General features: G+C 42.3%; 1 protein-coding gene across 1 annotated transcript; it reads right to left on the reverse strand.

Moving 5' to 3' along the window:
- Nucleotides 1-2658: 2658 nt before the first annotated feature.
- On the reverse strand, nt 2659-3707 carry LOC124676938 (expansin-B5-like). Its single transcript, XM_047212949.1, has 4 exons — nt 3578-3707; nt 3378-3490; nt 3095-3285; nt 2659-3019 (listed from the first exon to the last, which is right to left on the reverse strand). The coding sequence occupies exons 1-4, from the start codon at nt 3705-3707 to the stop codon at nt 2659-2661; spliced, it is 795 nt and encodes a 264-aa protein (XP_047068905.1).
- Nucleotides 3708-12985: the final 9278 nt, after the last annotated feature.

The raw sequence follows: 12985 nt of genomic DNA on the forward strand, positions 1-12985 counted from the left end.
GAACAAGGCCTAGGGATTACACTTTCACTAGTGGACACTCTCAACATTGATCACATAACAGAATAGATAAATGCATACTCTACACTTTTGTTGGATGATGAACACATTGCGTAGGATTACACGAACCCTCAATGCCGGAGTTAACAAGCTCCACAATAATGCTCATGTTTAAGTAACCTTAAGTGTAAGATAGATCAAAACGACTAAACCAAGTACTAGCATAGCATGCACACCGTCACCTTCATGCATATGTAGGAGGAATAGATCACATCAATATTATCATAGCAATAGTTAACTTCGCAATCTACAAGAGATCATGATCATAGCATAAACCAAGTACTAACACGGTGCACGCACTCGTCACCTTTACACACGTGCAGGAGGAATAGAACTATTTTAATAACTTTGCTAGAGTAGCACATAGATAGTAGTGATACAAAACTCATATGAATCTCAATCATGTAAAGCAGCTCATGAGATCATTGTATTGAGGTACATAGGAGAGAGATTAACCACATAGCTACCGGTACAGCCCCGAGCCTCAATGGAGAACTACTCCTCCTCATGGGAGCAGCAGCGGTGATGAAGATGGCGGTGGAGATGGCAGCGGTGTCGATGGAGAAGCCTTCCGGGGCACTTCCCCGCTCCGGCAGGTGCCGGAACGGAGACTCCCGTCCCCCAGATCTTGGCTTCGCGATGGCGGCGGCTCTGGAACTTTTCTCGTATCGTGGCTTCCTCCTTAAGGGTTTTCGATGCAGGGGCTTTATATAGGCGAAGAGGCGGCGCAGGAGGGTCAAAGGGGCGACCACACCATAGGGTGGCGCGGCCAGGGCCTGGGCCGCGCCACCATGTCATCTCGGGCCCACCGGGGCCCCCTCCGGCGGCTCTCGGGTGTTCTGGATGCTTCCGGGCAAAATAGGAACCCGGGCGTTGATTTCGTCCAATTCCGAGAATATTTCGTTACTAGGATTTCTGAAACCAAAAACAGCAGAAAACGAGAACCGGCACTTCGGCATCTTGTTAATAGGTTAGTTCCAGAAAATGCACAAATATGACATAAAGTGTGCATAAAACATGTAGGTATCATCAATAAAGTAGCATGGAACATAAGAAATTATCGATACGTCGGAGACGTATCAGATCTCTAATTCAATGTTCAATCTAAATTTAAGAAAATATAGATGGACTTCTACAGTTAAATATCATTCAACTCCAGAATCGTCAGATTTTCTTCACGGTTCATGCACCTATAAGTGGTAAGTAGAGTAAGTTACATTTGAGATTTTTCAGTTGCAACTGGAGATGAAACTTAGATTTCTTATTTAGTGTTGTAAGTAGGTTACCACTAAGATTTTTAAGTTGCATCTGAAAGTGAAAAAGGGACCACACATTAAAAATTGGTCGTGTAGTAAAAACAGCTGAGAGTTAGCCACACCTATAAAGATAATGCATCACAAAGGATCAATCAAATTAAGACGAGGCTTTCAATGAACCCAACAAAGTTAACTTACATCAGCATGTTTTGCTGTGACTCGCCTCTACAATTTCACTGCGATAACATGTGAAACTATGAAACTGATTGCGTAAAACAAAAGGGATTTGCTGGAAATCAGGCGCCTGATACTTAATAAGTTTAAGTCGAGCACTTGGAGATTCGTATTTTATGGTTGTAGATTCGTGCTCTGACTTTTGGGCTGTTTGTGTTGTTGTTGGCCCGATGCGTAAGCGGGCTGACTTGTTTTTTACGGGCCTCGTGGAGAGGGCTTGTGGAGTGGGCTCGCGGTGGGCTCGTGGTGACGGTTCCTATCTATAAGGTGTCTTTCTCTCTCCCATGGAACCGCTTACGTCGCGCATCCAGTTGTGCGTATATTGCAAACGACATATTTTCAGTTGCATGTAAGTTGCAACTGAGATTTTTTTCGGTTACATGTGGGTTGCAACTGATTTTTTTTCCCAATTGCATGAGCGTTGCACTTGAGATCTTTCTAGCTGCGCATATGTTGCAACTAAGAATTTTCACACACATGTGAGTTGCAACCGGCAACTGAGATTTTTCCAGTTACGGCTGCGGCCTAACTAAGAAATTTCCACTTACATGTGGGTTGCAACTGATTTTTTTTTTTCCAATTGCGTGAGCGTTGCAACTGAGATTTTCCAGTTATGCATATGTTGCAACTAAGAATTTCCACGTACATGTGGGTTGTAACTGAGATTTTTCCAGTTACCCATGCGTCGCAACTAAAAATTTCCACTTATATGTGGGTTGCAACTAAATCTTTTCCAGTTACACGTAAATTGCTACTAAGATTTTTCTTATGTCTTAAATGGTTGCACAGATTATTTTTTCTAGCGAAAAATGCGAACGCACAAAATTGGACGCCAAAACTAAAGTAGTAGACGGTTTAATAAGCTACCGAGATTGAGACTTATTAAGTCTCAGGCGACTGATCTCTAGGTGCTCCCAAAAAAAACAAAAAAGATACATCATCACTGGGAAAATAACTGCAAGCCAGTGGCCGTACGTGAAGAGGCCAGGAAAAAAACACTTGACCTCCTCCTCTTCTGATACGGCCGCTCACAATTCCCGGACGCTCATACCGAATCCCGTTGACAAGGCAAGAGAGCTAGTAGATCTGATCGCTTGGCCAAAAGTGTGACTTAGGCTCTGTAGTTCACGGAGGAGCGGTAGCTCGTCCCGGCCGACCATCCGGCGGGGATCGCGTTGGTGGCGATGATCACCTTGCCGGAGCCCGAGGTGAGCCTGAACGAGAACGGCGCGCTCAGAGGCTTCCCGTCGTTGGAGTTGATGATATACGTGGCGCCCCATGACTGCTGCATCCTCGTCCACGGCTTGCCGCTGTCGTCGTGGTGGCCGGCCCTGCATCCGCCCTGCATGACGTCGACGGCGGAGAGGTCCCCGTCGCCAGCCTGGTACATGACCATCACGGCGAGGTAGTACGGGTTGGAGCCTGCGTCCACCTTGAAGGAAATCTTCATGCCGTTGTACTTGCACGGCACCCTGGGGAAACAAGTGTTACTCGTGTGGGTTCGACGTTAACTTGACTACGATGTCAAAATCGAATGCGATTTTCACCTCCTGTAACTGATCTGGAGTTGTCCGGCGGAGCGGAGGCGATCGGCCTTCCCCCGGTAGGCCATGGCGCCGAAGGCGGTGCCGCTCATGTCGAAGTGATCCTCCGAGGCGCATATGCCGTCAGGGCAGGAGTCCGTGATGGCGACGGTCACTGGGCGACCGGAGCAGGCGCTGTTGCCGGTGCACTTAACCTGTTACACAAACATACGCCCGTGCACTCAGTGAGATACTGAATCTTACACATCCATTCGTGAAACTACTGTATATACGACTGATCGTGTACCTGGTAACATGCGCCGCAGCCTTTGCCGTCCTTGAAGAAGGAGGGCCCGCCGGCGGCGATCATGGACTTGAACGGGCGCTGGCTGACGGCGCCTTGGTAACCGCACGCGCCACCTGCATTTCGTTCACGCAACAGAGTAAGTGTCTATCGATCTGACAAGCTGGAGCATATATCTCAGGTACGTAGTCTGAGCAACTTACCGTCGCTGCCGGCGCCGTAAGGGCTCCCGTACCACGTCGCGCCGCCGGAGGACCAGCAGGAGATGGGGCTCACAAGAAGTGACAGGATGACGGGTAATGCCGCAAACAGCAGAGTGCCTCGACTAGCCATCTATTGATCGTCTCCTTGATCTTGGCTAGCAAAGATCGATCGAGAGGATGATCAGGAAAAGCCGATCGACGGGGAGCTAGGTAGGTTTTTGTTTGGTGGAAACAACTTGGTTGCTTGCAGGACTAGAGCGATTTGGGCTGCATATATAGGATGGTTTTAGGAGTTCTAAACGTGGGAGCAAATAAGTCCAGTCGTGCACACACGAATTGTTCTGATAAACGTGGAGGCAACTAAGATTTAGGGAGAGCACACTCACACACGGGGACGTCAACTAAGCTGGATCGGCCGATCCTATGATATCGGAGCGACAAGGAAGCGACGACGCTGGCTCTCTAACCTCCGGAGATTTTGGATAAATCTAATCATCACCGGGTTGTTGAAATGCATACATATATGTATATGTGGTCAAATACTTTGTTTTATTGAGAATGGGGTCAAATACTTTATTTTATACATGCTACAAGAATTAACAACCGATCTCCCGGCGTAGATAGGATGCACACAAGCATAACACAAAGAGAATAAAACAAAGAAAAAAAATAGAAGAACATGATTGCCTCATATAGTGTCTAAGGTGGTGGAAGGCCCATCGTAAACATGTCTTATACGATCTCTCGATATTCATATGCGATGAAAAACATATCTGTTGCAACTTGCTCCAATCATGTATAGACCTCTGTAAACATATCTTAGATGCTTAAGAGAGGATCACAAAAGTATGTACACCGGTTAGTAATTTGTAAATAAGGAGATGAATTTTTACCATTACAAATTAAATAATTTCGACATAATTATACGGACCATGTTATGAAAATTTTCCCACTCTAATGATGATTTTATATTTGTGATCTATGTCATGCAACCAGATGCCTAAAATATTTGTACTACTATGATATTTCCTCTTGCAAATACTCCTCTTAACCACTTGCCTTCTGTAGTTAATACTAACACTACTATTCCACTGACAAATATCTTCAAGTCTGGATATTATTGGGTTGATCATCCTAGCTTGATAGATTCTATTAAGAAATCTTGCAAATAGAATGATTGGATTCGTAGCATAGAAAATAAAATTCCTACGAAGAGTGAAAAAAATGGAGATCCAATCTACAAGATGCCATCAACGATAGAGAGAGAGGGGGGATCTTCATACCCTCGAAGACCGAAAGCGGAAGCGTTTAATATAGATTCAGTCCGATCATCACCGCAACGGGTGGTGCCCCAGAGATGTGCACACGTACAACTTAATGATGTATCCTCTCCTTCTTGATCCAGCAAGGCGGGAGGATAGGTAGATAAGATGGAATCCATCAACATGGTGGTTGGGGGTGGTGGTGGTGGAGAATTTCTGCAGGGCTTCGCCAAGCCGGTGCAATGGTGGTGTAGGAAGAGGGAAGGGGGCAGCTAGGGTTTGGATGGCCTGCCCTACACCCCACCTTATATAGGGGTAGGGGAGGGGTGCATCTTCGCCGCCCTCGAAGTCTCTCGGGGCAGCGGCCAACGGGGAGCCCCCGTCCTGCCACCAATGTTTGGTGTCCCCCTTGCTGACTGGCTCGTACTTTGAGGGATGGTGCACCTGGAGTCTAGGCCACCCCGGCCCTCTTGTTCCCATATGGCCCATCAAGAAAATGTGGGCCCCACTGATGGACCCATTGGAACCATCTAGAACCCTTTTTTAAAACCTTTGACTGTGGGGCTTTGATAAATGAAGTTGTGGGGGAGTCCCCCACAACTTCATTTATCAAACCCTTATAACAACTTTACAAAAACATATGTTCAGAAAAGAAAACAAGAAAAACCTAAGGCTGAGAGGTGATCCAAGCTGACAAGGAATCAACAGAGGAAGCGTTCACCCTATGCTTAAGCATGATGACCTCAAAGCAAAAACTAGCCTTCCAACTTCTAAAAGATGGTCTAATTCCTTTGAAAATCCAATCATTCCGCCTTTGCTTCCATATGCACCAGCATGCCAAGATGACCACCTCTCGATATGATACTGGCAAATTTTGAACCTTTTCCTAAACCCTAAAATTACTTTCTTATATATGAATCTTATTCTGCGGGCCATTCTAAACGTCCTGGTGATTTCATGGATCCCATTCAATACTCCGAACAAACTTTAGGCTCACCATTATCAATATCTCATTACTACCTTAGCATCATTGAACGTTAAGTGTGTGACCCTATGATGGCGTGTATTTCACACGTTCGTTGGGCAACCCCAAGAGGAAGGTATGATGCGCACAGCAGCAAGTTTTCCCTCAGAAAGAAACCAAGGTTTATCGAACCAGGAGGAGCCAAGAAGCAAGTTGAAGGTTGATGGCGGCGGGATGTAGTGCGGCGCAACACCAGGGATTCCGGCGCCAACGTGGAACCTGCACAACACAACCAAAGTACTTTGCCCCAACGAAACGAGTGAGGTTGTCAATCTCACCGGCTTGCTATAACAAAGGATTAACCGTATTGTGTGGAAGATGATTGTTTGCAGAGAAAACAAGTAAAACAAGTATTGCAGCAGATTTGTATTTCAGTATTAAAGAATGGACCGGGGTCCACAGTTCACTAGAGGTGTCTCTCCCATAAGATAAAAGCATGTTGGGTGAACAAATTACAGTCGGGCAATTGACAAATAGAGAGGGCATAACAATGCACATACATGTCATGATAAGTACAGTGAGATTTAATTGGGCATTACGACAAAGTACATAGACCGCCATCCAACCGCATCTATGCCTAAAAAGTCCACCTTCAGGTTATCATCCGAACCCCTTCCAGTATTAAGTTGCAAAGCAACGGACAATTGCATTAAGTATGGTGCGTAATGTAATCAACAACTACATCCTCGGACATAGCGCCAATGTTTTATCCCTAGTGGCAACAAGCACAACACAACCTTAGAACTTTCGTCACCTGTCCCGGTGTCAATGCAGGCATGAACCCACTATCGAGCATAAATACTCCCACTTGGAGTTAAAAGCAAAAACTTGGCCAGAGCCTCTACTAGTAACGGAGAGCATGCAAGATCATAAACAACACATATGTAATAACTTGATAATTAACATAACATGGTATTCTCTATCCATCGGATCCCGACAAACACAACATAGAGTATTACGGATAGATGATCTTGATCATGTTAGGCAGCTCACAAGATCCAACAATGAAGCACAATGAGGAGAAGACAACCATCTAGCTACTGCTATGGACCCATAGTCCAGGGGTGAACTACTCACTCATCACTCCGGAGGCGACCATGGCGGTGTAGAGTCCTCCGGGAGATGAATCCCCTCTCCGGCAGGGTGCCGGAGGAGATCTCCAGAATCCCCCGAGATGGGATCGGCGGCGGCGGCGTCTCTGGAAGGTTTTCCGTATCATGGTTTTTCGCCTCAGGGTTTTCGCGACGGAGGCTTTAAGTAGGCGGAAGGGTAGAATCGGGGGGCTGACGAGGGGCCCACACCACAGGGCGGCGCGGGCCCCCCCTTGGCCGCGCGGCCCTGTGGTCTGGCCACCTCGTGGCCCCACTTCGTATGCTCTTCGGTCTTCTGGAAGGTTCGTGGCAAAATAGGACCCTGGGACTTGATTTCGTCCAATTCCGAGAATATTTCGTTACTAGGATTTCGAAACCAAAAACAGCAGAAAACAAAGAATCGGCACTTCGGCATCTTGTTAATAGGTTAGTTCCGGAAAATGCACGAATATGACATAAAGTGTGCATAAAACATGTAGGTATCATCAATAATATGGCATAGAACATAAGAAATTATCGATACGTCGGAGACGTATCAGCATCCCCAAGCTTAGTTCTGCTCGCCCCGAGCAGGTAAAACGATAACAAAGATAATTTCTGAAGTGACATGCCATCATAACCTTGATCATACTATTTGTAAACATATGTAGTGGATGCAGCGATCAAAACAATGGTAATGACATGAGTAAACAAGTGAATCATAAAGCAAAGACTTTTCATGAATAGTACTTCAAGACAAGCATCAATAAGTCTTGCATAAGAGTTAACTCATAAAGCAATAAATCAAAGTAAAGGTATTGAAGCAACACAAAGGAAGATTAAGTTTCAGCGGTTGCTTTCAACTTGTAACATGTATATCTCATGGATAATTATCAACATAGAGTAATATAACAAGTACAATATGCAAGTATGTAGGAATCAATGCACAGTTCACACAAGTGTTTGCTTCTTGAGGTGGAGAGAGATAGGTGAACTGACTCAACATAAAAGTAAAAGAATGGTCCTTCAAAGAGGAAAGCATCGATTGCTATATTTGCGCTAGAGCTTTTATTTTGAAAACATGAAACAATTTTGTCAACGGTAGTAATAAAGCATATGAGTTATGAAAGTTATATCTTACAAGTTGCAAGCCTCATGCATAGTATACTAATAGTGCCCGCACCTTGTCCTAATTAGCTTGGACTACCGGATCTTTGCAATGCACATGTTTTAACCAAGTGTCACAATGGGGTACCTCCATGCCGCTCGTACAAAGGTCTAAGGAGAAAGCTCGCATTTTGGATTTCTCGCTTTTGATTATTCTCAACTTAGACATCCATACCGGGACAACATGGACAACAGATAATGGACTCCTCTTTAATGCATAAGCATGTGGCAACAATTATTATTCTCATATGAGATTGAGGATATATGTCCAAAACTGAAACTTCCACCATGATTCATGGCTTTAGTTAGCGGCCCAATGCTCTTCTCTAACAATATGCATGCTCCAACCATTAAGGTGGTAGATCTCTCTTACTTCGTACAAGACGGACATGCATAGCAACTCACATGATATTCAACAAAGAATAGTTGATGGCGTCCCCGTAAGCATGGGTATCGCACAACAAGCAACTTAATAAGAGATAAAATGCATAAGTACATATTCAATACCACAATAGTTTTTAAGCTATTTGTCCCATGAGCTATATATTGCAAAGGTGAATTATGGAATTTTAAAGGTAGCACTCAAGCAATTTACTTTGGAATGGCGGATAAATACCATGTAGTAGGTAGGTATGGTGGACACAAATGGCATAGTGGTTGGCTCAAGGATTTTGGATGCATGAGAAGTATTCCCTCTCGATACAAGGTTTAGGCTAGCAAGGTTATTTGAAACAAACACAAGGATGAACGGTGCAGCAAAACTCACATAAAAGACATATTGTAAACATCATAAGACTCCACACCGTCTTCCTTGTTGTTCAAAACTCAATACTAGATGTTATCTAGAGTCTAGAGAAACCAAATATGCAAACCAAATTAGCAAGCTCTAAGTATTTCTTCATTAATGGGTGCAAAGTATATGATGCAAGAGCTTAAACATGAGCACAACAATTGCTAAGTATCAAATTATCCAAGACATTTTAGAGTTACTACATGTAGCATTTTCCAATTCCAACCATATAACAATTTAACGAAGAAGAAACTTCGCCATGAATACTATGAGTAGAGCCTAAGGACATACTTGTCCATATGCTACAGCGGAGCGTGTCTCTCTCCCATAAAGTGAATGCTAGGATCCATTTTATTCAAACAAAACAAAAACAAAAACAAACCGATGCTCCAAGCAAAGTGCATAAGATGTGACGGAATAAAAAATATAGTTTCAGGGGAGGAACCTGATAATGTTGTCGATGAAGAAGGGGATGCCTTGGGCATCCCCAAGCTTAGACGCTTGATTCTTCTTATAATATGCAGGGGTGAACCACCGGGGCATCCCCAAGCTTAGAGCTTTCACTCTCCTTGATCATATTGCATCATACTCCTCTCTTGATCCTTGAAAACTTCCTCCACACCAAACTCGAAGCAACTCATTAGAGGGTTAGTGCATAATAAAAATTCACATGTTCAGAGGTGACACAATCATTATTAACACTTCTGGACATTACATAAAGCTACTGGACATTAATGGATCAAAGAAATTCATCCAACATAGCAAAAGAGGCAATGCGAAATAAAAGACAGAATTTGTCAAAACAGAACAGTCCGTAAAGATGGATTTTATTAGGCCACCAGACTTGCTCAAACGAAAATTCCCAAATTGAATGAAAGTTGCGTACATATCTGAGGATCATGCTCGTAAATTGGCGTAATTTTCTGAGCTACCTACGAGGAGATAGACCCAGATTCGTGACAAGCAAAGAAATCTAGAACTGCGCAGTAATCCAAATCTAGTACTTACTTTTCTATCAAAGACTTTACTTGGCACAACAAAACATAAAACTAAGATAAGGAGAGGTTGCTACAGTAGTAAACAACTTCCAAGACACAAATATAAAACAAAAATACTGGAGTAAAAATATGGGTTGTCTCCCATAAGCGCTTTTCTTTAACGCCTTTCAGCTAGGCGCAGAAAGTGTAACTCAAGTATTATCGAGAGATGAAGCATCAACATCATAATTTGTTCTAATGATAGAATCATAAGGTAACTTCATTCTCTTTTTAGGGAAGTGTTCCATACCTTTCTTGAGAGGAAATTGATATTTAATATTACCTTCCTTCATATCAATAGTAGCACCAACGGTTCGAAGAAAAGGTCTTCCCAATATAATGGGGCAAGATGCATTGCATTCAATATCCAAGATAACAAAATCAACGGGGACAAGGTTATTGTTAACCATAATATGAACATTATCAATTCTCCCCAAAGGTTTCGTTTTAGCATTATCAGCGAGATTAACATCCAAATAACAATTTTTCAATGGTGGCAAGTCAAGCATATCATAGACTTTCTTAGGCATAACAGAAATACTTGCACCAAGATCACATAAAGCATTACAATCAAAATCTTTGACCCTCATTTTAATGATGGGCTCCCAACCATCTTCTAGCTTTCTAGGAATAGAAGTTTCAAGTTTTAGTTTCTCTTCTCTAACTTTTATGAGAGCATTTGTAATATGTTTTGTGAAAGCCAAATTTATAGCACTAGCATTAGGACTTTTAGCAAGTTTTTGTAAGAACTTTATAACTTCAGAGATGTGTCAATCAACAAAATTTAAATCATTACAATTTAAAGCAATGGGATTATCATCCCCAAGGTTGGAAAAAATTTCAGCAGTTTTATCACAAGCAGTTTCAGCAGTTTTAGCAGTTTCAGGTAATTTTGCGCGCTTTGCACTAGGAGTAGAAGCATTGCCAACACCAATTATTTTACCATTGATAGTAGGAGGTGTAGCAACATGTGAATCATTAGCATTGCTAGTGGTGGTAATAGTCCAAACTTTAGCTATATTTTTCTCTTTAGCTAGTTTTTCATTTTCTTCTCTATCCCACCTAGCACGCAGTTCAGCCATTAATCTTATATTCTCATTAATTCTAACTTGGATGGCATTTGCTGTAGTAACAAATTTTTTTTCAATATCCCTATTAGGCATAACTTTCGATTTCAAAAGATCAACATCAGAGGCAAGACTATCAACTCTAGAAACAAGAATATCAATTTTATCGAGCTTTTCCTCAACAGATTTGTTAAAGGCAGTTTGTGTACTAATAAATTCTTTAAGCATAGCTTCAAGTCCAGGGGGTGTATTCCTATTATTGTTGTAAGAATTCCCATAAGAATTAGCATAACCGTTACCATTATTGTAAGGATATGGCCTATAGTTATTACTAGAATTGTTCCGATAAGCATTGTTGTTGAAATTACTATTTTTAATGAAGTTTACATCAACATGTTCTTCTTGGGCAACCAATGAAGCTAATGGAACATTATTAAGATCAACATTAGTCCTATCATTCGCAAGCATAGACATAATAGCATCAACCTTATCATTCAAGGAAGAGGATTCTTCAACAGAATTTACCTTCTTACCTTGTGGAGCTCTTTTCGTGTGCCATTCAGAGTAATTAACCATCATATTATCAAGAAGCTTTGTTGCTTCACCAAGAGTGATGGACATAAAGGTACCTCCAGCAGCTGAATCCAATAAATTCCGCGAAGAAAAATTTAGTCCTGCATAGAAGGTTTGGATGATCATCCAAGTAGTCGGTCCATGGGTTGGGCAATTTTTAACCAGAGATTTCATTCTTTCCCAAGCTTGAGCAACATGTTCATTATCCAATTGTTTAAAATTCATTATGCTACTCCTCAAAGATATAATTTTAGCAGGAGGATAATATCTACCAATAAAAGCATCCTTGCATTTAGTCCAGGAATCAATACTATTCTTAGGCGAGAGATAGCAACCAATCTTTAGCTCTTCCTCTTAATGAGAAAGGAAACAATTTTAATTTTATAATGTCACCATCTACATCTTTATACTTTTGCATTTCACATAGTTCAACAAAATTATTGAGATGGGCAGCAGCATCATCGGAACTAACACTGAGAAAATTGCTCTCGCATAACAAGATTCAAGTAAAGCGGGTTTAATTTCAAAGAATTCTGCTGTAGTAGCAGGTGGAGCAATAGGTGTGCATAAGAAATCATTATTATTTGTGCTAGTGAAGTCACACAACTTAGTATTTTCAGGGTTGGCCATTTTAGCAGTAGTAAATAAAACAAACTAGATAAAGTAAATGCAAGTAAACTAATTTTTTTGTATTTTTGATATAGCAAACAAGACAGTAAATAAAGTAAAGCTAGCAACTATTTTTTTTTGTGTTTTGATATAATGCAGCAAACAAAGTAGTAAATAAAATAAAGCAAGACAAAAACAAAGTAAAGAGATTGAGAAGTGGAGACTCCCCTTGCAGCGTGTCTTGATCTCCCCGGCAACGGCGCCAGAAAAGAGCTTGATGGCGTGTATTTCACACGTTCGTTGGGCAACCCCAAGAGGAAGGTATGATGCGCACAGCAGCAAGTTTTCCCTCAGAAAGAAACCAAGGTTTATCGAACCAGGAGGAGCCAAGAAGCACGTTGAAGGTTGATGGCGGCGGGATGTAGTGCGGCGCAACACCAGGGATTCCGGCGCCAACGTGGAACCTGCACAACACAACCAAAGTACTTTGCCCCAACGAAACAAGTGAGGTTGTCAATCTCACCGGCTTGCTGTAACAAAGGATTAACCGTATTGTATGGAAGATGATTGTTTGAAGAGAAAACGATAAAAACAAGTATTGCAGCAGATTTGTATTTCAGTATTAAAGAATGGACCGGGGTCCACAGTTCACTAGAGGTGTCTCTCCGATAAGATAAAAGCATGTTGGGTGAACAAATTACAGTCGGGCAATTGACAAATAGAGAGGGCATAACAATGCACATACATGTCATGATAAGTACAGTGAGATTTAATTGGGTATTATGACAAAGTACATAGACCACCATCCA

Source organism: Lolium rigidum, chromosome 7, assembly GCF_022539505.1.
Source record: "Lolium rigidum isolate FL_2022 chromosome 7, APGP_CSIRO_Lrig_0.1, whole genome shotgun sequence".
NCBI classification, from domain to species: Eukaryota; Viridiplantae; Streptophyta; class Magnoliopsida; order Poales; family Poaceae; genus Lolium; species Lolium rigidum.